The following is a 16,130-nucleotide window of genomic DNA, read 5'->3' as shown; positions in this document are numbered from 1 at the left end:
AGGGCAGATCTATCACTCATCTTCTGGGTTAGAGGTGGGTGGAAGGTCAACCACGACCAATACAAAACCACTCCTCAGCTAAGCCCCTCCCCATCTAGCTTCCTGTTGCTGTCCATCAACTACCTTGTAGGCGGGACTTTGCCTCCCGCCAGTTGGCTGGCGAACATGTCGTTCACTCTTCAGTAGGCTTCCGGTTGGTGCCCTCTACCGTCCATCAGTGACATTTCACAGTTCTATTGGCCAAACCAACGTCGCTCTAGGTGCCTCTCTTTGATTGGTTGGTGGTGCTGTCGGTCCCCAGTGTACCGAACTCTTATTGGTGAACGCTGCCGTCGCTCGGGCGGTGGCGGGCTCCGGGATTGGCGGGTGCTAAGCGGGCGGTGTCAGGCTCTCGGTGGCGGCGGAGGCGGCGGAGGCCCGGGAGGAAGATGTCGTAATGAGCGGTGGGTCCTGGCCGCTGCCGGCGGGGTCTTCCCGGCTCTCAAGGGTCGGGAAGATGGGCAGAAGCCGCAGGGAGGAGGAGCCGGGGCTGGGGGTTCCCCCCTGGGGCCGGGCCTGGCGCCGGGGCCCGGCTCCGGGAGGGGCGGGGAGGGAGGATTCCCGCCCGGAGGAGGAGCGGGGCTGGCCAGCCAGGCGGAGGCACCCGGAAGGGGGCGTTCGACTCCCCGCCCCCTCCGAGCCCGCTGGGCTGGAGGGCGGCGCTTCCGGGGGCTGGCGAGAGGAGCGGGCACCCAGGCCGGGCCTGGCACCCCCTCCGCCCGGTGGCCGACCGGCGTGAGCGCTACCAGGCCCGGAGACGTTGCCTGGGTCTGCTCTGAGGAGGCGGTCGACGTCTTGTGCGCTTGTTCTGTGTTCGGGGACCCTCTTGCACTCTAACTCTAGGTGCCCATCCGCAATTCAAGGTTCTCCCGTGTGCAGAGAGGGGCGGGGGAATGCTTGAAATTCCGACGGCGCCAACCACATGGGCACTGCTGGGCGTGGAAGCCAACCTAGTTAGTGATGTATCCCAATCGAGAGTTGGTGTCAGGACACGAGGGCACTCCCTAGGCAGATGACCTCTCGCCTTAGACTGCGGAGTGGGCAGAAACCTTTTAATATTTTCACTTGCATCCTTGAACCTCCAACTAGATTATATGCCAGCTCTTTGCAGAATTGTGAAATGTTTAAGAACTTGTTGACAGAGCTCCCAGCCTGTTACCTGACATCCCGGGCGGGGGAGGGAGGGGACTGCTGAATCCCAAAGGTCAGGAGAAAACCTAAGGAATGACAGAAGAAATAAAACAAAATGGATACTTTCTTCCTCCACCCCACCTTCGTCCCCATTACGTTCTCAGCCTCCTACCCATGCTTCTTGGCTTATGTTCCTGGTGGCTTTCTAATTTTAGATGAAAAGGAACTGCGTCTTCTCCTCTGGGCCATTGAGAAACTTGTCCTCACTTCATTCCTTGGTTTTGATTCCAATATACTGTCATGTCTAATTGTTTCTTAATTAACTTGATCCAGAGGGACTCAGTCTGGCTTTTCTCAGTGCACATTCTCCCGAAGTTTGTTTCTTCTGAGGCTACTTCTTGCTCACTTATTTGTTTTCTTAGAGAAAGGGAGGGAGGAGCCGATAGTTCTGCTTTAAACAATTGGCCCATGGTCCCCCATTACATGGGTTTCATTGCAGATAGAAGGGTGATGATTGTTGCAAGGTACACTTGGTTGCACTGTCTAAAACTTGCATCCTGTACCCCAGAAGGCATTAAGTATCACAGTGGAGGGCTAAGTGTTGAGTTGGTAGTTTGGATAAGATTTTTTGGGCTAGAAAGTTTAGGGTGTTGGCCAGCTCACAGTTAGGCTTTGAAGGGAATGATGGTGGAGTCCACACCACAGGAGTAATTTTGATTTGATAACACAAAGAAACCTGTTGTCTGCAATAATGAATATAACTGCAGTGTCTTGTTTTGTTTTAAATTCTTGTGTGCGATGAAGGGGGCGAATCTGTCAGACAACCTATCAATTGGGCTGATGATGTCAGTGTTCCAGTGTCTTCTAACAGGCATTAATACCTGTTGGAAATGGATTCTCATTGGCTGGGGCGATTGGTAAGTTTTCTAATTCTGGTTCTCCCACTTGGTTGTACAGAGGCTTAACCTCTTTGTTTAAAAGCAGCAACAACAACAACAAAAAGCTGGTCTGACATAATTATGAGCCCCCTGAGCTAGGCTGCTAAAGACACAGTCTCTTTGCCGAGGAGACCCAAGTAGAGTTAGTTCATAATTGGAGCGTCACCTGACTGCTCAGCAGGGAGAACTGACTCCAGGAGGAAGAGTTTGGCCTCACTGTTGACAGCACATAGACTGGCAGGCTCTTTTCTCTCAGATTCTATTAAGTTTGGGCCTCTGGAGGCTTGTCAGAGGAGAGAAGAAACTTTAAGAAGATTCTGGCAAATGCCTGGGGGAAGGAGCCTCATGGCATGGCAGCAGAGAGGACAGTTCATTTTGATATCTTTGGCCTTGAAATTTCTAGTTCTTCTGTTGGTGAATAGCAGCCTTTCAGAGAAGTTGCATAGTCTCTTGTACCCTAAACAGTTCTTTGCTATAGGTATGTGATCATTCCCAAGCTTGCTTTATGCAAGTATTGCCCAACCAGGGCCTTTTTGAAAACATTTAAGCTTGTTGCAGCTAACCAGTAGACCTTGGTATTGGCTTGGGTTTAGCGGTCTTCTAGACCTTGCTCACTCCCTTCTATATGATGGAAATGTAGCATGTTCTTCTAAGACTTACCTTTACCCCTTCTCTGTAGACACACAAATTGGAAGCCTTACTTCCAAAGATTGAAAAACTTAGGAAATATTTTGGAGGAGATGGAACAATAGCCACAGAATGAAAGATGCAGAGAAACACTGGGTGTGTAGAGTATCAGAAAATGTAGAGATGTGAACACTTATGAGTTTAAATGATTACATTGTCCAACCTGAAACCTCGTGGGCTGCAGACTTAGAGCAAAATCTATTTGGAGAAGCTCCAGTATTTTCTTATTAGTGTATTGGGTGATACATCTGGAGCGTCCCTTTGAGCAGCTTAACTGGATTTGTGAACGTCTTCCCAGCAAGTTCTAAGCGAGGACACTTGGTTTCCGTGGTGGGCTGGAAGCCAAGATGGGCTGAGAAATGGACACCATTATGGAGTACATTTGTTGATGTTTTTGCTTTTTTGTTTTTGCTTTGCTTTTGTTTGGATCCACGTGCAACTCCTCTTGTGACTTCCTTCTGTTGAAGGAAGGGAAAAAAGCTTTCTCTTTATTTCTTCCTTCATAGTGCCAGCACTTAGATCTTTATATTTCTGAACATAGTTGAAAGTTTCTCTCTGAAGAACTACTTCCTCGGTTATCAGATCTTTTTTTGGCTAGCAGCATTCTCTTAGGAGACCTCAGGGTGGGGAGGTCTCACTTTGCTGTCAGTTATCTGTTGGAGCTGGGTGGAAAGATGAATGAAGTGGGTAAAAACATGGGGCATTACTAACTTAAGGGCACTGTCAGCTTGAGTAGGAAGGAGATTAGAGATTGCCCTTGTGGAGATGTTCCCAGGTAGCACTGGTTGATTTGTTCCAGTTGACAGGATTCCAGAATGGAAAACTGATCTTTCTACTGCCTCACTCGAGGCTGAGAAGAGAGCCCAGGAGCAAGCTGAGTCAGCACTGGCAGCTTGAGGGACGCTACCACTTCCACTGCACGTCTAGGTCGCAGTCTTTGCGGATGCTCTGAGGCCGCCACTAGCATAGGGGATTGCTTCTCATCAGGATGGGCTTCGAGCTGGCATGCTCTTGGGAGATGAGCTCCACTCAGGAGCAGAGGAGTGTAAAGAGCTAAGTGCCCTGTTTTGCTGCTTCTCAGTTTACCCTCTGTGAGCAGCTCCGAGCAGTGTTGAGATGTCAGGGCTGTTTGTGTCACAGGAAGAACGTGCTTGCAGACCCAGCTGTTTGAATCCTTCCTTTGGCCATTTCCCCAAGCTATAGTTTGTTTCAGCATCGGAACTGCATGCTGTCCCTAGCCAGAAGCGCCACCACACTGAGAAGTGTTTGTCCCCATGCTGTGATTTAGGCTGTTAGGTGGTCTCTTCATCTCAGCCATGCAGTGAAAATGGCTCAAGAACCAGCAGGCACTGGCCTCCACACTCCCAAATGTCCTCTCTCCAGAGCTTCCTCTTTGGGGTGTTTGTTACCTCTTCTAGGGGACTTGGTGGAATCACAAAGCTGCCTTTCAGAGGGTGTAAATAGGCAGTAAGAGACAGCAGGCAGGGCCACGTGATTGGATGTGGAATATTTCTGCCCCTGGCCAGTGTCTAACTGGGAGTCTTCTCAGACTAGCCTCAGAACAGACCAAAACATTTCCCAGCCATCAAAAAAGTAAATGGTGAGCCAGCCCTCTCATCCCGGGGGAAATGAAGTCACTACTCATTTCAGAACTGATCATAGCCCCGGATGAACGTGTGAAGCGACTCACAAAGCAGAGAGCACGTGTTTGTGCCTCATGATATTCTTTAGTGGGGAAAAGTATGTCTTGGTTTCTTTTTTTCTCCTGTTTTCGACAGAGTTCTGAGGCCCAGTATTTTTGTACCATTTCCTGGGACTGCTTCTGTCAGAGTGAAGAGTTCTCACCATCCCCTGCTGGCTGCCCCGTGTCCCCACTCACTTCTCCAGGGTCCCTTCCAGTCCGATAGGATGCAGACTAGCAAACGACACGGTCACGTTTTCAGGAGAGAGATTCAGGGTGGAGACACATAAGAGGTATTCAGACAGCAGGTACGCACGTCGTCTTAACTCACTTGGAATAGAACTTCTTTCCAGTACTTGTTAATTGAAAGAAGCATTGAGATGTGGTGCCCGGTGTGTGGTGATGAGGTATGGGCTTTGAGAGTTCCGTCCAGGAGAAAGACCAGACCGTGCTGGTCCACGCACAGGCTCTTGTCCCCGTGTGAGGTGACTGGCAAAGTTGAGTTCCTTCTGGGACTGGATCGGCAGAGCTGACCTGGTGAGTGGATCCCAGCCTAGTGCCAGGATATGCAAGTCTGCAGGTTTTCTCCTTTGGTTCTTAAATTCTACTCAGGCTCTCCTGCTCTGCAGCCTCCAGGATTCATTCATTTATGCACTCAACAGCATATATCGGGCACTTGCTGTATGCCAGGTTGTGGGGCGGGCGGGTGAGGGGTGCATCACTAAGTAAGACAGAGAGAAGTCCCTGCCTTTAGGAAGCTTACATCTTAGTGGGAGACAATAAATAAGGCTAACTAGTAGATAACTAGACAATGAGAAGCGCTAAGGGGAAAAACCAAATAGAGGACAGGAGAAGTGAGAGGAGCGGTTTACATAGGGTGGTCCGGGAGGGGAGTCTGAGTGAAACCCTGAAGGAAGGGAGGGATTGAGCCAGGCTCAATCTGGGGAGGGGGTGGTGAGAACTCAAGCAGAGAGAACAGCAAGTACAAAGTCCCTGAAGAGGGGCCATACCTGGCGTGTTCAGGAACAGCAGGGAGGCCAGCGTGGCTGAAGCGGTGAATGAGGGAGAGTGACAGGGATAAGTCAGAGAGGTCACATGGGCCCCTTATGTGTCATGATGTGGACTTTGACTCTTACTTTGACTGGGAGACGGAATGTACTGGGGGCTCTGAGCAGAGGAGTAACATGATTTCATTTAAGTTTGATGGATCTCTGGATGCGTGTTGAGAATAAACCAGCAAGGACAAGGTCAGAAGCCCAGCTAGGAGGCTTTCGCAGTTATCCAAGTGAGAGATGATGGGGACGTGAACCTGGGTGTTAACAAGAAGTGGTTGTGAAAGCAATCAGAGTCTGAACATATTTTGAAGGTAGAGCCGAAAGTGTTTACTGACAAGTGTAGAGTGGAAAAAAGAAGGGTCAAGGATGACTCCCAAGGTTTTAGGGCTGAACAGCTGAAAGGATGGAGTTCTATTCACTGCCATGGGGAAGTCAGAAGAAGGCACAGAATTAGGGAGATAACAGGAGCTCTGTTTGGGGCTAGGTAGATTTGAGTTGCTTATTAGTACATCCAAGTGGAGATGTCAGTAGGCAGTCAGATATACAAGTCTGAAGATATAAGTTTGGGAGTCATCATTATATAGAATCTATATGTATTATTGGTTTCTAAAGCTCTGAGACTAGATGAAATCCCCCAGCAAATAGGTGTAGACAGAAGAAAAATAGGTCCCAAGACCAAGACTGAGCCCTGGAGCAGCCCAACCATTTAGAGTTTCAGACAAGGACCCAGCAAGGGAGTCTTAGAAGAAGCAGCTGGAGAGGTAGGAGGCCACCCTACAAACCAAGTGAAGAAATTGTTTCAAGATAAGAGGGGCCAGCTGTCAGATCAACACCAGCTGAGGTCTAAGAATTAACCATCGGACTTGGCAACGTGGAGGTCACTGGTCGTGGGAGCAGTTTTTGTGGTGTGGATGGGAGGGGGCAAGCTGGCTGGAACAGGTTCAAGAAAGACTAGCAGGAGAGAAATGAGGGACAGCAAGTGTGGGTGACCCTTGCAAGGAGTTTTGCTTGAAAAGGAGAGAAATAATGGATCTTGGCTTATAAAGGGAATTTTAACTTCTTGATGTAATTGTGGACTCACATCAGTGTCAAGGGCTGAGGCTGGGGTCAAAGTTGGGAACAGGGAAGACAGGATGGCCCAATAACTGGGTGGAGACAAGATCTCCATTCTTTAGCCTGTGGCATTAGCCACGCCCAGAACTGTTCTCATTTCATGGAAAGTCAATGAAATTCCTTTTACTGTTATGGAGCTCTTTATATGGTTATTATAGTTGTTGGAGATTTGCTTCTCAGAAATGCTCAGAGCAATTTGGAGTCTTTCTTGATCCTTTCTCCAGCTAAGCTTATTCTCTAAGCCCATTTGTCAGCTCCCTTTGAGGTCCAACTTTGTTCTCTAAAACCAGCTGTGGCTTGCTTTTCCCTCACCAGCTCTGAATTCTTCCAGGCTAGGCAACTGGAAAAGACTGGGCTTAGGAACGGTTTTGTTGGCTTCAGGCCCAACTGAGCTGACCAAAATAGCCAGCAGGAGAACTGTCTACACAGAGTGAAATTCCTCCAGGGGAAGTACCGTAGCAGACAGCCAAGATGGCCATAGCCAGGGTGGTAGGACCCCACGAGGCAATAAAAACCTACTACCCCCAGGCTTAGCTGTGGAGTTTGAGCCAAGTTCTTCCCCAGAGCCTGCTGTTGTGGTATTTCTTTGGATCCCTTCTCTCTCAGCCCGTCTCAAGAGTAGTAGTCTCAAGTGAAAGACCAGTGGAACAGCCCCTAGTCTGATGGCCGGGGCTCCGGGGTCCCACCTGAGGCCTCTTCCTGTTACGTGGTGCTTGCTCCCTGAGTCAGCCTATGGAAAGAGCCCTAGAACAGAGCTGCACTCCCTGCTCCGTCATGGGGGGTGGGGGGAGTTCTGTGAGGGGTGCCGTGGGGCATATACACTGGCACAGAGCAGGGGCACTTGCCCCAGACTTGGGGAGCAGGAGGGAAGATGTCAGGAGAGTTATAAATGAGCTCTGAAGAGGGACCGGAGTTGGCCAGACAAATGGGAGCAAGTGTGCTTAGGCTCCGAGTGAGAGAGGACATGTTGTAGTTCCAGAAATGGAAAAAACTGAAGTGTTTGTCCGGAGAGTTGGAAGGGCAAGAGATAAAGCAGGAGAGGGGGAGGTGCAGGGAGGGAGGGGGCGGCTTGTTTCGGCCTTTATAAGGTTATCTTAAAATCCTTTGGAAGCTATTGAAGGATTTAATCTGGGGAGTAACTGTGTGGGATTTACATTTTAAAAGAGTCTTCAGACCAGATGGTGGAGGCTGGATTAGAGGTGGCTAGGCCAGAGGCTGGGAAGCCATTTTGAAGGCTTTGGGCCGAAGGTGGTTAACGCCAGCATAATGCAGATGGAGAGAGGTTTGTATTTAGGAGGTGGACCCAGGAGGACTTGCTGACTGAATGGTGATGAGGATGGCGTTCAGGTTTCCTTGTGATTGAGAGGCTGGTTTAACCAAAAATATTCATCATTCATTCAGCCTGCAGGCACTGAAGTGTCGCTGTGCTGTGTTAGGCTTGATGTAGCAGTTCAGCGGTGAAAACAGACCTGGGCCACCCTTCCATGAGTGTGGAAGAGAGACATTAAGCCCATGATTATTTAATGGGTGGTGAGTTACCAGCGGAGTTAACCTCATCTCAGGGGTCCTGGAAGGCCTCTCTGAGGAAATGACATACCTGTTACATTACATAGTGGGCTCTCCGGGGGGAAAAAAAAACCTGCCTGAGACCTGAAGGGTGAGTAGGTGTCAGCTAGTGAAGAGAGAAGAAGAGAGCTCTAAGCAAGGAAAGGGCAGCAGCAGAGATGGAGGCTCTTCAAGGATCTGGAAGGAGGCCCGTGGTGGCTGGGGGTGAGAAAGCTGGGGAGAGATTGGGCAAAGGTGACAGCTCAGTGTTGGAAGTTCTGTGGCCAGCCCAAGTGGAAGGCCCACAGAGGGCTGGATGTACTGGTCCGCCACTCAGAGGGCAGATGTAGGCCATTCATAGACCTGGGAGTCCTCAGCCTGTGGAAGGTACCTGAAGCCATGTGAGTGGGCACAGTCACTCATGGAATGGGTGTTGGGTGAGAAAGATGATGTTAAGGAACATCTGTATTGAAGGGGTGGCAAAAGGAAGAGGAGCCCACAAAGGGAAGAGTTGGCCGGAGAGGTAGGAGAAAATCCATGAGGATTTCAAAGAGGAGGGAATCGTCAACGGGTCAGAAACTGCTGAAGGGGGTCAGTTGGATTTAACAATGAGGAGGTCCCTCGTGACCTGGGCAAGTGCAGTGTCAGTAGAGAGCTGGGGTGAAAGTCCAAGTGAGAGAGGAGGGGGAAGCAGAGTGCTGGCAGCTTTTCCACTAAGTTTGGCCGAGAAGGGAGGAAGCTGTAGCTGGAGGGATGGAGGTGCAGATGAACGATCTGTATGTACATCAAGAGACGGGACACTCAGGGGATGCTTTTCCCCTGGTTTTGGAATTAAATTGGCTTCCAGCATGGGGAAAAGGGAAGTCAGGTGTGGTCCTATCAGGCACGGGATGCCTCCCAACCCCTGTCTGGAAGGCTTGTCTGATAGCCTTGGAAATTTTCCTTGCAGCCTAAGAGAGCTACTGTTGCTTATGTAGTAAATCACCGTAAAACTTCACGAGCCAGGGGACTGTTGAGAAAGTTTTAGCCAACCCAAATTAATGAAAGTCTGAATGATAGCACTCTGAAGGAAATGCAGCCTTTTCTTCCAAGAATATGCAATAACCCCACTTACCAACGTTGCTAAATGTAGGTTTCAGTGAGCAGGTATAAACTGCTGTTAAAAGCAAATGGTATGATTGAAACAGTGGCAGTGGTATAAAACAGTTCCCTAACTATGCCTTAGAGTCCCTTTGCAGGCTTCATACACTATTTAGCCTCGCTTTGAATAGTATGAAGGAAAAGCTAAGCACAATTTATGTCCAAATTATACATTTTAAATATAAGGCTCCAAATTAATGAGGTTCTAAAGTACCTTTGAATATAGTCCTGCAGTTAGGCATCTGTGCTACATTCTTTTTTTTTTCTTTTTGGTTGCATTGAGTCTTCGTTGCTGCGCACAGGCTCTCTCTAGTTGTGGCGAGTGGGGGCTACTCTTTGTTGTGGTGTGCGGGTTTCTCATTGCGGTGGCTTCTCTTGTTGTGGAGCACGGGCTCCAGGCGCGCGGGCTTCAGTAGTTGGGGCATGTGGGCTCAGTAGTTGTGGCTCACGGGCTCTAGAGCGCAGACTCAGTAGCTGTGGCACACAGGCTTAGCTGCTCCGCGGCATGTGGGATCTTCCCGGACCAGGGCTCGAACCCGTGTCCCCTGCATTGGCAGGCGGATTCTTAACCACTGCGCCACCAGGGAAGTCCCAGCCACCAGGGAAGTCCCTGTGCTGCTTAACCACTGTTCATTTCCAAACACCAACTGGAAATGCTGCTTTTCCCTTTCATGGGTAGTCCCAGGATATAATTCTGCAGTGGCAGGGAGATTAGTCTCTGTTTTGGTTGCCCAGGTCCACAGCCCAGGGGCCACAAAACTCTGAGTGGCTCTAGGAGAGATACTTAAAACCACTGGTTTGAGATCTGGAGGAGTATTTCAGGGGCCAGCCGGGAAGGCAAATGAAACCAACCAAGACAGTGTGGGTGGAGCGCCCACAGTCTGCAAGGGCGTCAAGACTCTGCTGTAACTTATTAACTGAAGAGCCTCTTAGCCCAGCCCAGTCTCCAGACAGTTTGAGTCCAGGGTGATAATGACTGCATGGGGAGAGAGGGAGATGGGAAAGGGAGGTGAATAAGCACTGGGCCAGTTTTCATTTTGTTTGCATTCTGTCCTGTTCTAGTGTCCTTCAAGTTTCATAACAGGGGATGTCTGAGGGAGAGTCATTCACCATTTTTAGCTAAGTGAACCTGAGCCCAAGGGAGCCTCCTGGGAGAGCCCCTGCCTTCCCTTCCCAGCCCTACCAGCAGCTAACTCATCCTGTGTTTTTATCGGCAACATGGTTTGAGGATTATAAACAAGTTTAAATTCTCAAACTAGATCATTTAGTCCAACTTCCCACCCCATCTAGACATCCCATCTCTGACAGAGACACACATCCTGCCTCTGGCTAAATGATTCCAGAGAAGGGAGAACATTACCTCAGGAGGCACCTGATTCCATCTTTTGAAAGTTGTCCCCTCTAATAAACCAAAATTTCCACCCCAAAGTCTACCCATTGAACACATGTATGGAATAAACACCCTGGTGGGTATCGCTCCTCTGGTGTCCTGGTCACCACCATGGCTGCCCTCCTCTGAACGAGCTCCATTTGAAAATCCTCCTTTCAAAATGTCCCTCAGGACGGAACCTGACACTCCAGATGGGGCCCGAGTGCAGAGCAGATGAGGACTATTATTTTCTTCTATGACTGAACTTCTGGAAATTCAGTCCAAGATTGCAGTAGCTTTTTCAGCCACCACATCTAGATTCTAACTGCTTTCCATTTAACTTTGAGTCAAAACCACTGGGGCTTTTTCTCATGAGAACCGCTAGTAAGCTCTGTCTTCCTGTTCTATATGCATGTGATTTTTTTTTTTTTTTTTTCTTAACCCAAGTGCAGTGTTTACTCAGCTTCAAAGTTTAAACCACCATTTATTGATTACCCCCTGTGTGCTCAGTGTTTTTCATATTACTGACGCCTCCTAGAATCCTGTAAGGGTGACATTACCTCTGTTTTACAGACGGTGCACTGAGGCTGGGAGAGGAATGCCTCAGCCATCCCACAGTCTGAATTCTCATTTCGGTCTGGAGCCTCATGCTCTTAAGCACTGCACATACCAGTTTTTTAAGATCTCTTTGAACCCTAATACAGACACCCATTGTGTTTACAGTCCTCAGTTTTGTGACATCCATAAAGTTAATTTGCCTTCTAGGTCTTTTGCATGGTTTCCCAAACTTGGGTGGTGGAGAGACTGCTTTGAAGCCGCGTTTTCCAGCCTCTAGGGCACAAAACCAATTTAGTGAGTCACAACCGGCATTTTAAAAAATGAAATAGAGTAGAAAAATACCAAAGCCCATGACATGTAGCAAGGGCAAATTTTGTTTCAGGAAATTCTTATTACATCAGCACAGGACAGGGAAGTGTGTGTTGGGGGGGGATGTATATGCGTACACTGGGTCTTGATGTAAATTGTTTTTATGACTGTGGTTCATGTTCTAAATAGTTTGAACACTGCTCTAAAGGGAAAATGTTTTTCAGTCAACTTAGATTGTTTTCATTATAAGGCTGCAGCCTTAATTATGTATGCACATAAATCTGTTTATCAACTCATCGATCTAGTTCCTATAAAATTTAATTAAATAACTACAGAAAAGCCAATAAAACTCAAATCAACAACATCATTTGGGGAGGAAAACAGTTGACTGAACCCAAATTGCTGCTGTCAGTGTAAGCACAGCACAGACTTGACATCCGGGCTCCTTGAGTTCCGCATGCCCACCCTGCAGTGTCTAGTGCCCAGCAGCATGGTCTTTCCAGGCTTCTGAAGAGCCGTCATTCCTCACTTTGCACAGATGTATCATGAATTACATGTGCAGAATTGAGTTGTCTTAATTAGCCCATGTAGTTAGAGTGGTGCCACTTGGTACCAGTACAGTTGTAAACACACACACAGGCCCAGAAATGTGCAAATCTTGGTTAAGCAGCAGTCACCCAGCGATCTATAGTATATGTTCATTTTTAAAAGATGATCATCACAGTGAAAACACAAGAATAAAACATTCTGGTAGAGAAAGCACAAACCTCCGAGGAGAAGCCTGCATATCCTGGTCCTGGCATGCACCCGTAGTTTGAGACCCTGGTTGACATCGTAGCAGCAAACTGCTCAGGATGGCCTGGCTCTCAGCACTTAGGTGGAGGCATGTTCAGCTTAGCCCCCAAACCAGACTATCATCCTGCCTGCAATTCTCTCCCTCCTCGTTCCTAAGAATACTATGAACATTTCAGTCAGATGCCTTGTTGTTATAAAGTACACAGTGTATACCATTCTCTTGATGTAGCCAACCAAAACCCCCAAAAAAGAAACAGGTTTGTTCAGCATGACTTGTTTTTTGGCAACCCCACGCTTATTCTTTGTGATCACTGCTTCCTTACCTCAGTAATTGTAGTTGCTGTTCAGTCATTTGTTCTAGGATTTTGCTAAGGATCAGTGTCTGTAATATTTCAGGATCCACATATATGATTTGCCCAGAGCTCCCCTCTGGCTCCTCACACAGTTTGCAAGTGTGCCTGCAAAGTGTCTCCCTACTCTGGAGTGCAGTTCATGTGGCCTAGGGCCTGGAAACCATTTAAGGCTTTGATGAGCCTACTGTACTTACCTGTCCTGGGTTGCAGTTCCCGCTTTACCTTTTCTTTACCTTTCCCATTTAAGAATCATTCCCCCAAAGAGAGAAGCCAGAGGCAGCTGAAATGTGAGTGGTTCCGCCTTCTTCCTGACCTCTGCCTGTCTTCTTCCTGCCGGATGCCCAGCAGGGGCTCCATGCCTGAGTCATTCTGCCTCTTCGAGTCTCTGAGTAATACCCTTCTTGTTTCAGTACCTCCTGAAACCTCCTTTCCAAAGGTCTAAGATACAAGTCTGACTCTCTGCCTGGTGTTCTTTTCCTTAGTGATTTATAAACTATAAGATGGCTTAGATCCTTTCCCCCCAAATTCTCCTGATTTCCATTTTACTTGTATTTCTCTTAGATCAGACTTAAGTTCAGAGTAGAGATTCCTTTCATTACTTCCTCAACGTTCTTTATTTTCCTTTATTTAAAACGAGTATAGTAGAGTGTATTCGTTGTGGGGGAAATGAGAAAATACAGAAAAACAAAGGGAAAAATTCTTTAAGTGAAGAAAAAATCTACCACCAGGAGATAATGGCTTTTAAAATTTTAGTCCCCTTTTTTTTAAGACTTTTTCCTGCTATATTCATATATAGAAATATATACACATTTAAGGAAAAATAGGATTTATTATATTTTCATTCTCATTATATTCAGTTATTAGCTCTGCTAATCTCAGTGATACCTATGGGGCTATGCCTGTTGTCCTATGTAAAACTGTAAATTCATTTAAAGTAATTACCTGTGTGCTCTATGTAATCTATACCTGGGCCATTGTGCTTATGTGGTGACGGCTGAGCATAAAGCGCTCAAGACTTTTGCATGGAGTGGGTGTGTCCTCCTTGACGGGGATCCTGGCCCCGAGATGCTTCTTTCCCAGGCTGGCGTGGCATCTGGCTACAGCAGGAGTGAGCAGGAAGCCTGGGTCAGAGCCACAGGATTAGCTGGGGGGTTCCCCCGCCCACCGTATAGGGGTTCCAGTCTAGCTGGGGAGAGTCAGCAGTACCCGGCAGAGAGGGCTCCATTAGGTGGCACAGCGTAGTTTCTGAAGCCAGTGTTATTATAATCTCGGTATCTTCACATTATCCTAGACTTTATGATGGTTGGAGGAGACGGTCCGATAGAGGCAGGACCAGCTATCCTCACAGCCTCAGGTGGCTGAGTCTGAGAAAGGGAGAAGGTCATCTACTGAAAGAGTTGTAGCGTTGCTAACCTTGAGTGGGGAAGTGTGGGGAAAGGTCCTTAACCTCTCATGGGGAAGCAGCCCAAATAGAGGCAAAAAGAAAATCCGAGGCAAGGGGACTTGGGTTCTTTTCGGGCATCACGGGTATTACTCCATCTCTTCTCTTCCAACAGATCCACAGACCAGCATGGCTGCCACTGCTGCTGTCAGTCCCAGTGACTACCTTCAGCCTGCCGCCTCCACCACCCAGGCGAGTGGGCGATGGGCTCTGAGGGTTGGGGGCTGCGTCAGCCTCACTGAAGGACTCACTGAAGCTGACATGAGACCGCAACTGAGCTCTGCCCTGGCTAACTATAACTCCCCGAGGCAATGAGACCAGGGAGGGTTCAGTTTTCCACTTTTTCTGAACTAAGAAACTAGGGCCACTCATCTAAGGTGCCACAGTTGAGTCAGGGGGAAAAGCAGAATGAAACTCAAGTCCTTTCCTCCAGACCCCACTGGCCATAAAAGGAAAACAGAGACTGTGTCCCCGCACCCTGGAGGCTCTTTCCTTGTAGCTTTGAAAGAACAGCCCTCCTTGATCGAAAAAGTCATGTCCCAAGCACTGGAAAACACTCTTCCAAAGGGTTTATTCCTCCCGTCCCCCTCCCTTTCTTTTTCCCTCCCTCCCTTCCTCAGTCCTTCCTCACTTGATGACTCAGTAAGGTGGGCTAACGGAGCTCCATCTATAAGCTGAGGGTGATTCCGTGTCCCCATTAGACACTATCAGGCCAGTGGGGAGTAAGTGGTCAGCCCATGCTGTTAGTTCACCCCGTCAAGGGGTGCTTCTGGGGAGTTCCTTCCTGAGAAAGGCATTTCTCACCCTTTCTCCCTTAATTTCTCAATGGAGAAACCAGCGGGGAAGGGGAGACGGGCCACTGCCGGGAGAGGATGCTGGCTCCCTGCCCGCCGGTGGGGAGGAGCCTGCGAAGAGGAGAGGATCTTAGAGGGCGGGGCGGCTGGGCAGCAGGCCTCATGTCTCACTCCTTCTTTCCACGTGGTGTTTTGCAGGACTCCCAGCCATCTCCCTTAGCCCTGCTTGCTGCAACATGTAGCAAAATTGGCCCTCCAGCTGTTGAAGCTGCAGTGACGCCTCCTGCTCCCCCGCAGCCCACACCACGGAAACTCGTCCCTATCAAACCTGCCCCTCTCCCTCTCAGTCCCGGCAAGAATAGCTTTGGAATCTTGTCCTCCAAAGGAAACATACTTCAGATTCAGGGGTCACAGCTGAGCGCGTCCTATCCTGGTGGGCAGCTGGTGTTCGCTATCCAGAACCCAACCATGATCAACAAAGGGACCCGATCGAATGCCAGTATCCAGTACCAGGCGGTCCCTCAGATTCAGGCGAGCAATTCTCAGACCATCCAGGTACAGCCCAATCTCACCAACCAGATCCAGATCATCCCTGGCACCAACCAAGCCATCATCACCCCCTCACCATCCAGTCACAAGCCTGTCCCCATCAAGCCGGCCCCTGTCCAGAAGTCAAGTACGACCACCACTCCGGTGCAGAGCGCGGCCAATGTGGTGAAGCTGACAGGTGGAGGGGGCAATGTGACACTTACTCTGCCTGTCAACAACCTCGTGAACACCAGCGACACCGGGGCCCCCACTCAGCTCCTCACGGAGAGCCCCCCGGCCCCACTGTCTAAGACTAACAAGAAAGCCAGGAAGAAGAGTCTTCCTGCCTCCCAGCCCCCCGTGGCCGTGACCGAACAGGTGGAGACGGTGCTGATCGAGACCACAGCGGACAACATCATCCAGGCAGGAAACAACCTGCTCATCGTTCAGAGCCCTGGTGGGGGCCAGCCAGCTGTGGTCCAGCAGGTCCAGGTGGTGCCCCCCAAGGCCGAGCAGCAGCAGGTAGTGCAGATCCCCCAGCAGGCCCTGCGGGTGGTGCAGGCGGCATCCGCCACACTCCCCACCGTCCCCCAGAAGCCCTCCCAGAACTTTCAGATCCAGGCTGCTGAGCCGTCGCCTACTCAGGTACCACGC

The 16,130-nt window shown here is 49.3% G+C and overlaps 1 protein-coding gene across 3 annotated transcripts in view; it reads left to right on the top strand.

Moving 5' to 3' along the window:
* Positions 1-345: 345 nt before the first annotated feature.
* The window catches only part of SP2 (Sp2 transcription factor), a 26,577-nt gene continuing 10,792 nt past the window's right edge, over positions 346-16,130 (top strand). The window contains exons 1-4 of one of the 3 annotated variants that reach the window (XM_082443359.1): positions 383-443; positions 1,975-2,087; positions 14,270-14,346; positions 15,147-16,121. In XM_082443359.1, coding sequence (XP_082299485.1) covers positions 14,284-14,346; positions 15,147-16,121 — 1,038 coding nt within the window. In that variant the 5' untranslated portion in view covers positions 383-443; positions 1,975-2,087; positions 14,270-14,283. Of the gene's footprint in view, positions 444-1,974; positions 2,088-14,266; positions 14,347-15,146; positions 16,122-16,130 lie in introns of all 3 variants that reach the window. The other 2 variants (XM_082443358.1, XM_082443357.1) reach the window with 2 other exon arrangements.

Source organism: Balaenoptera physalus (assembly GCF_965194825.1).
Source record: "Balaenoptera physalus genome assembly, chromosome: 20".
Classification (NCBI taxonomy): domain Eukaryota; kingdom Metazoa; phylum Chordata; class Mammalia; order Artiodactyla; family Balaenopteridae; genus Balaenoptera; species Balaenoptera physalus.
The sequence above is the reverse complement of the archived record's forward strand: the minus strand, read 5'-3'. Positions and strand labels throughout refer to the sequence as shown.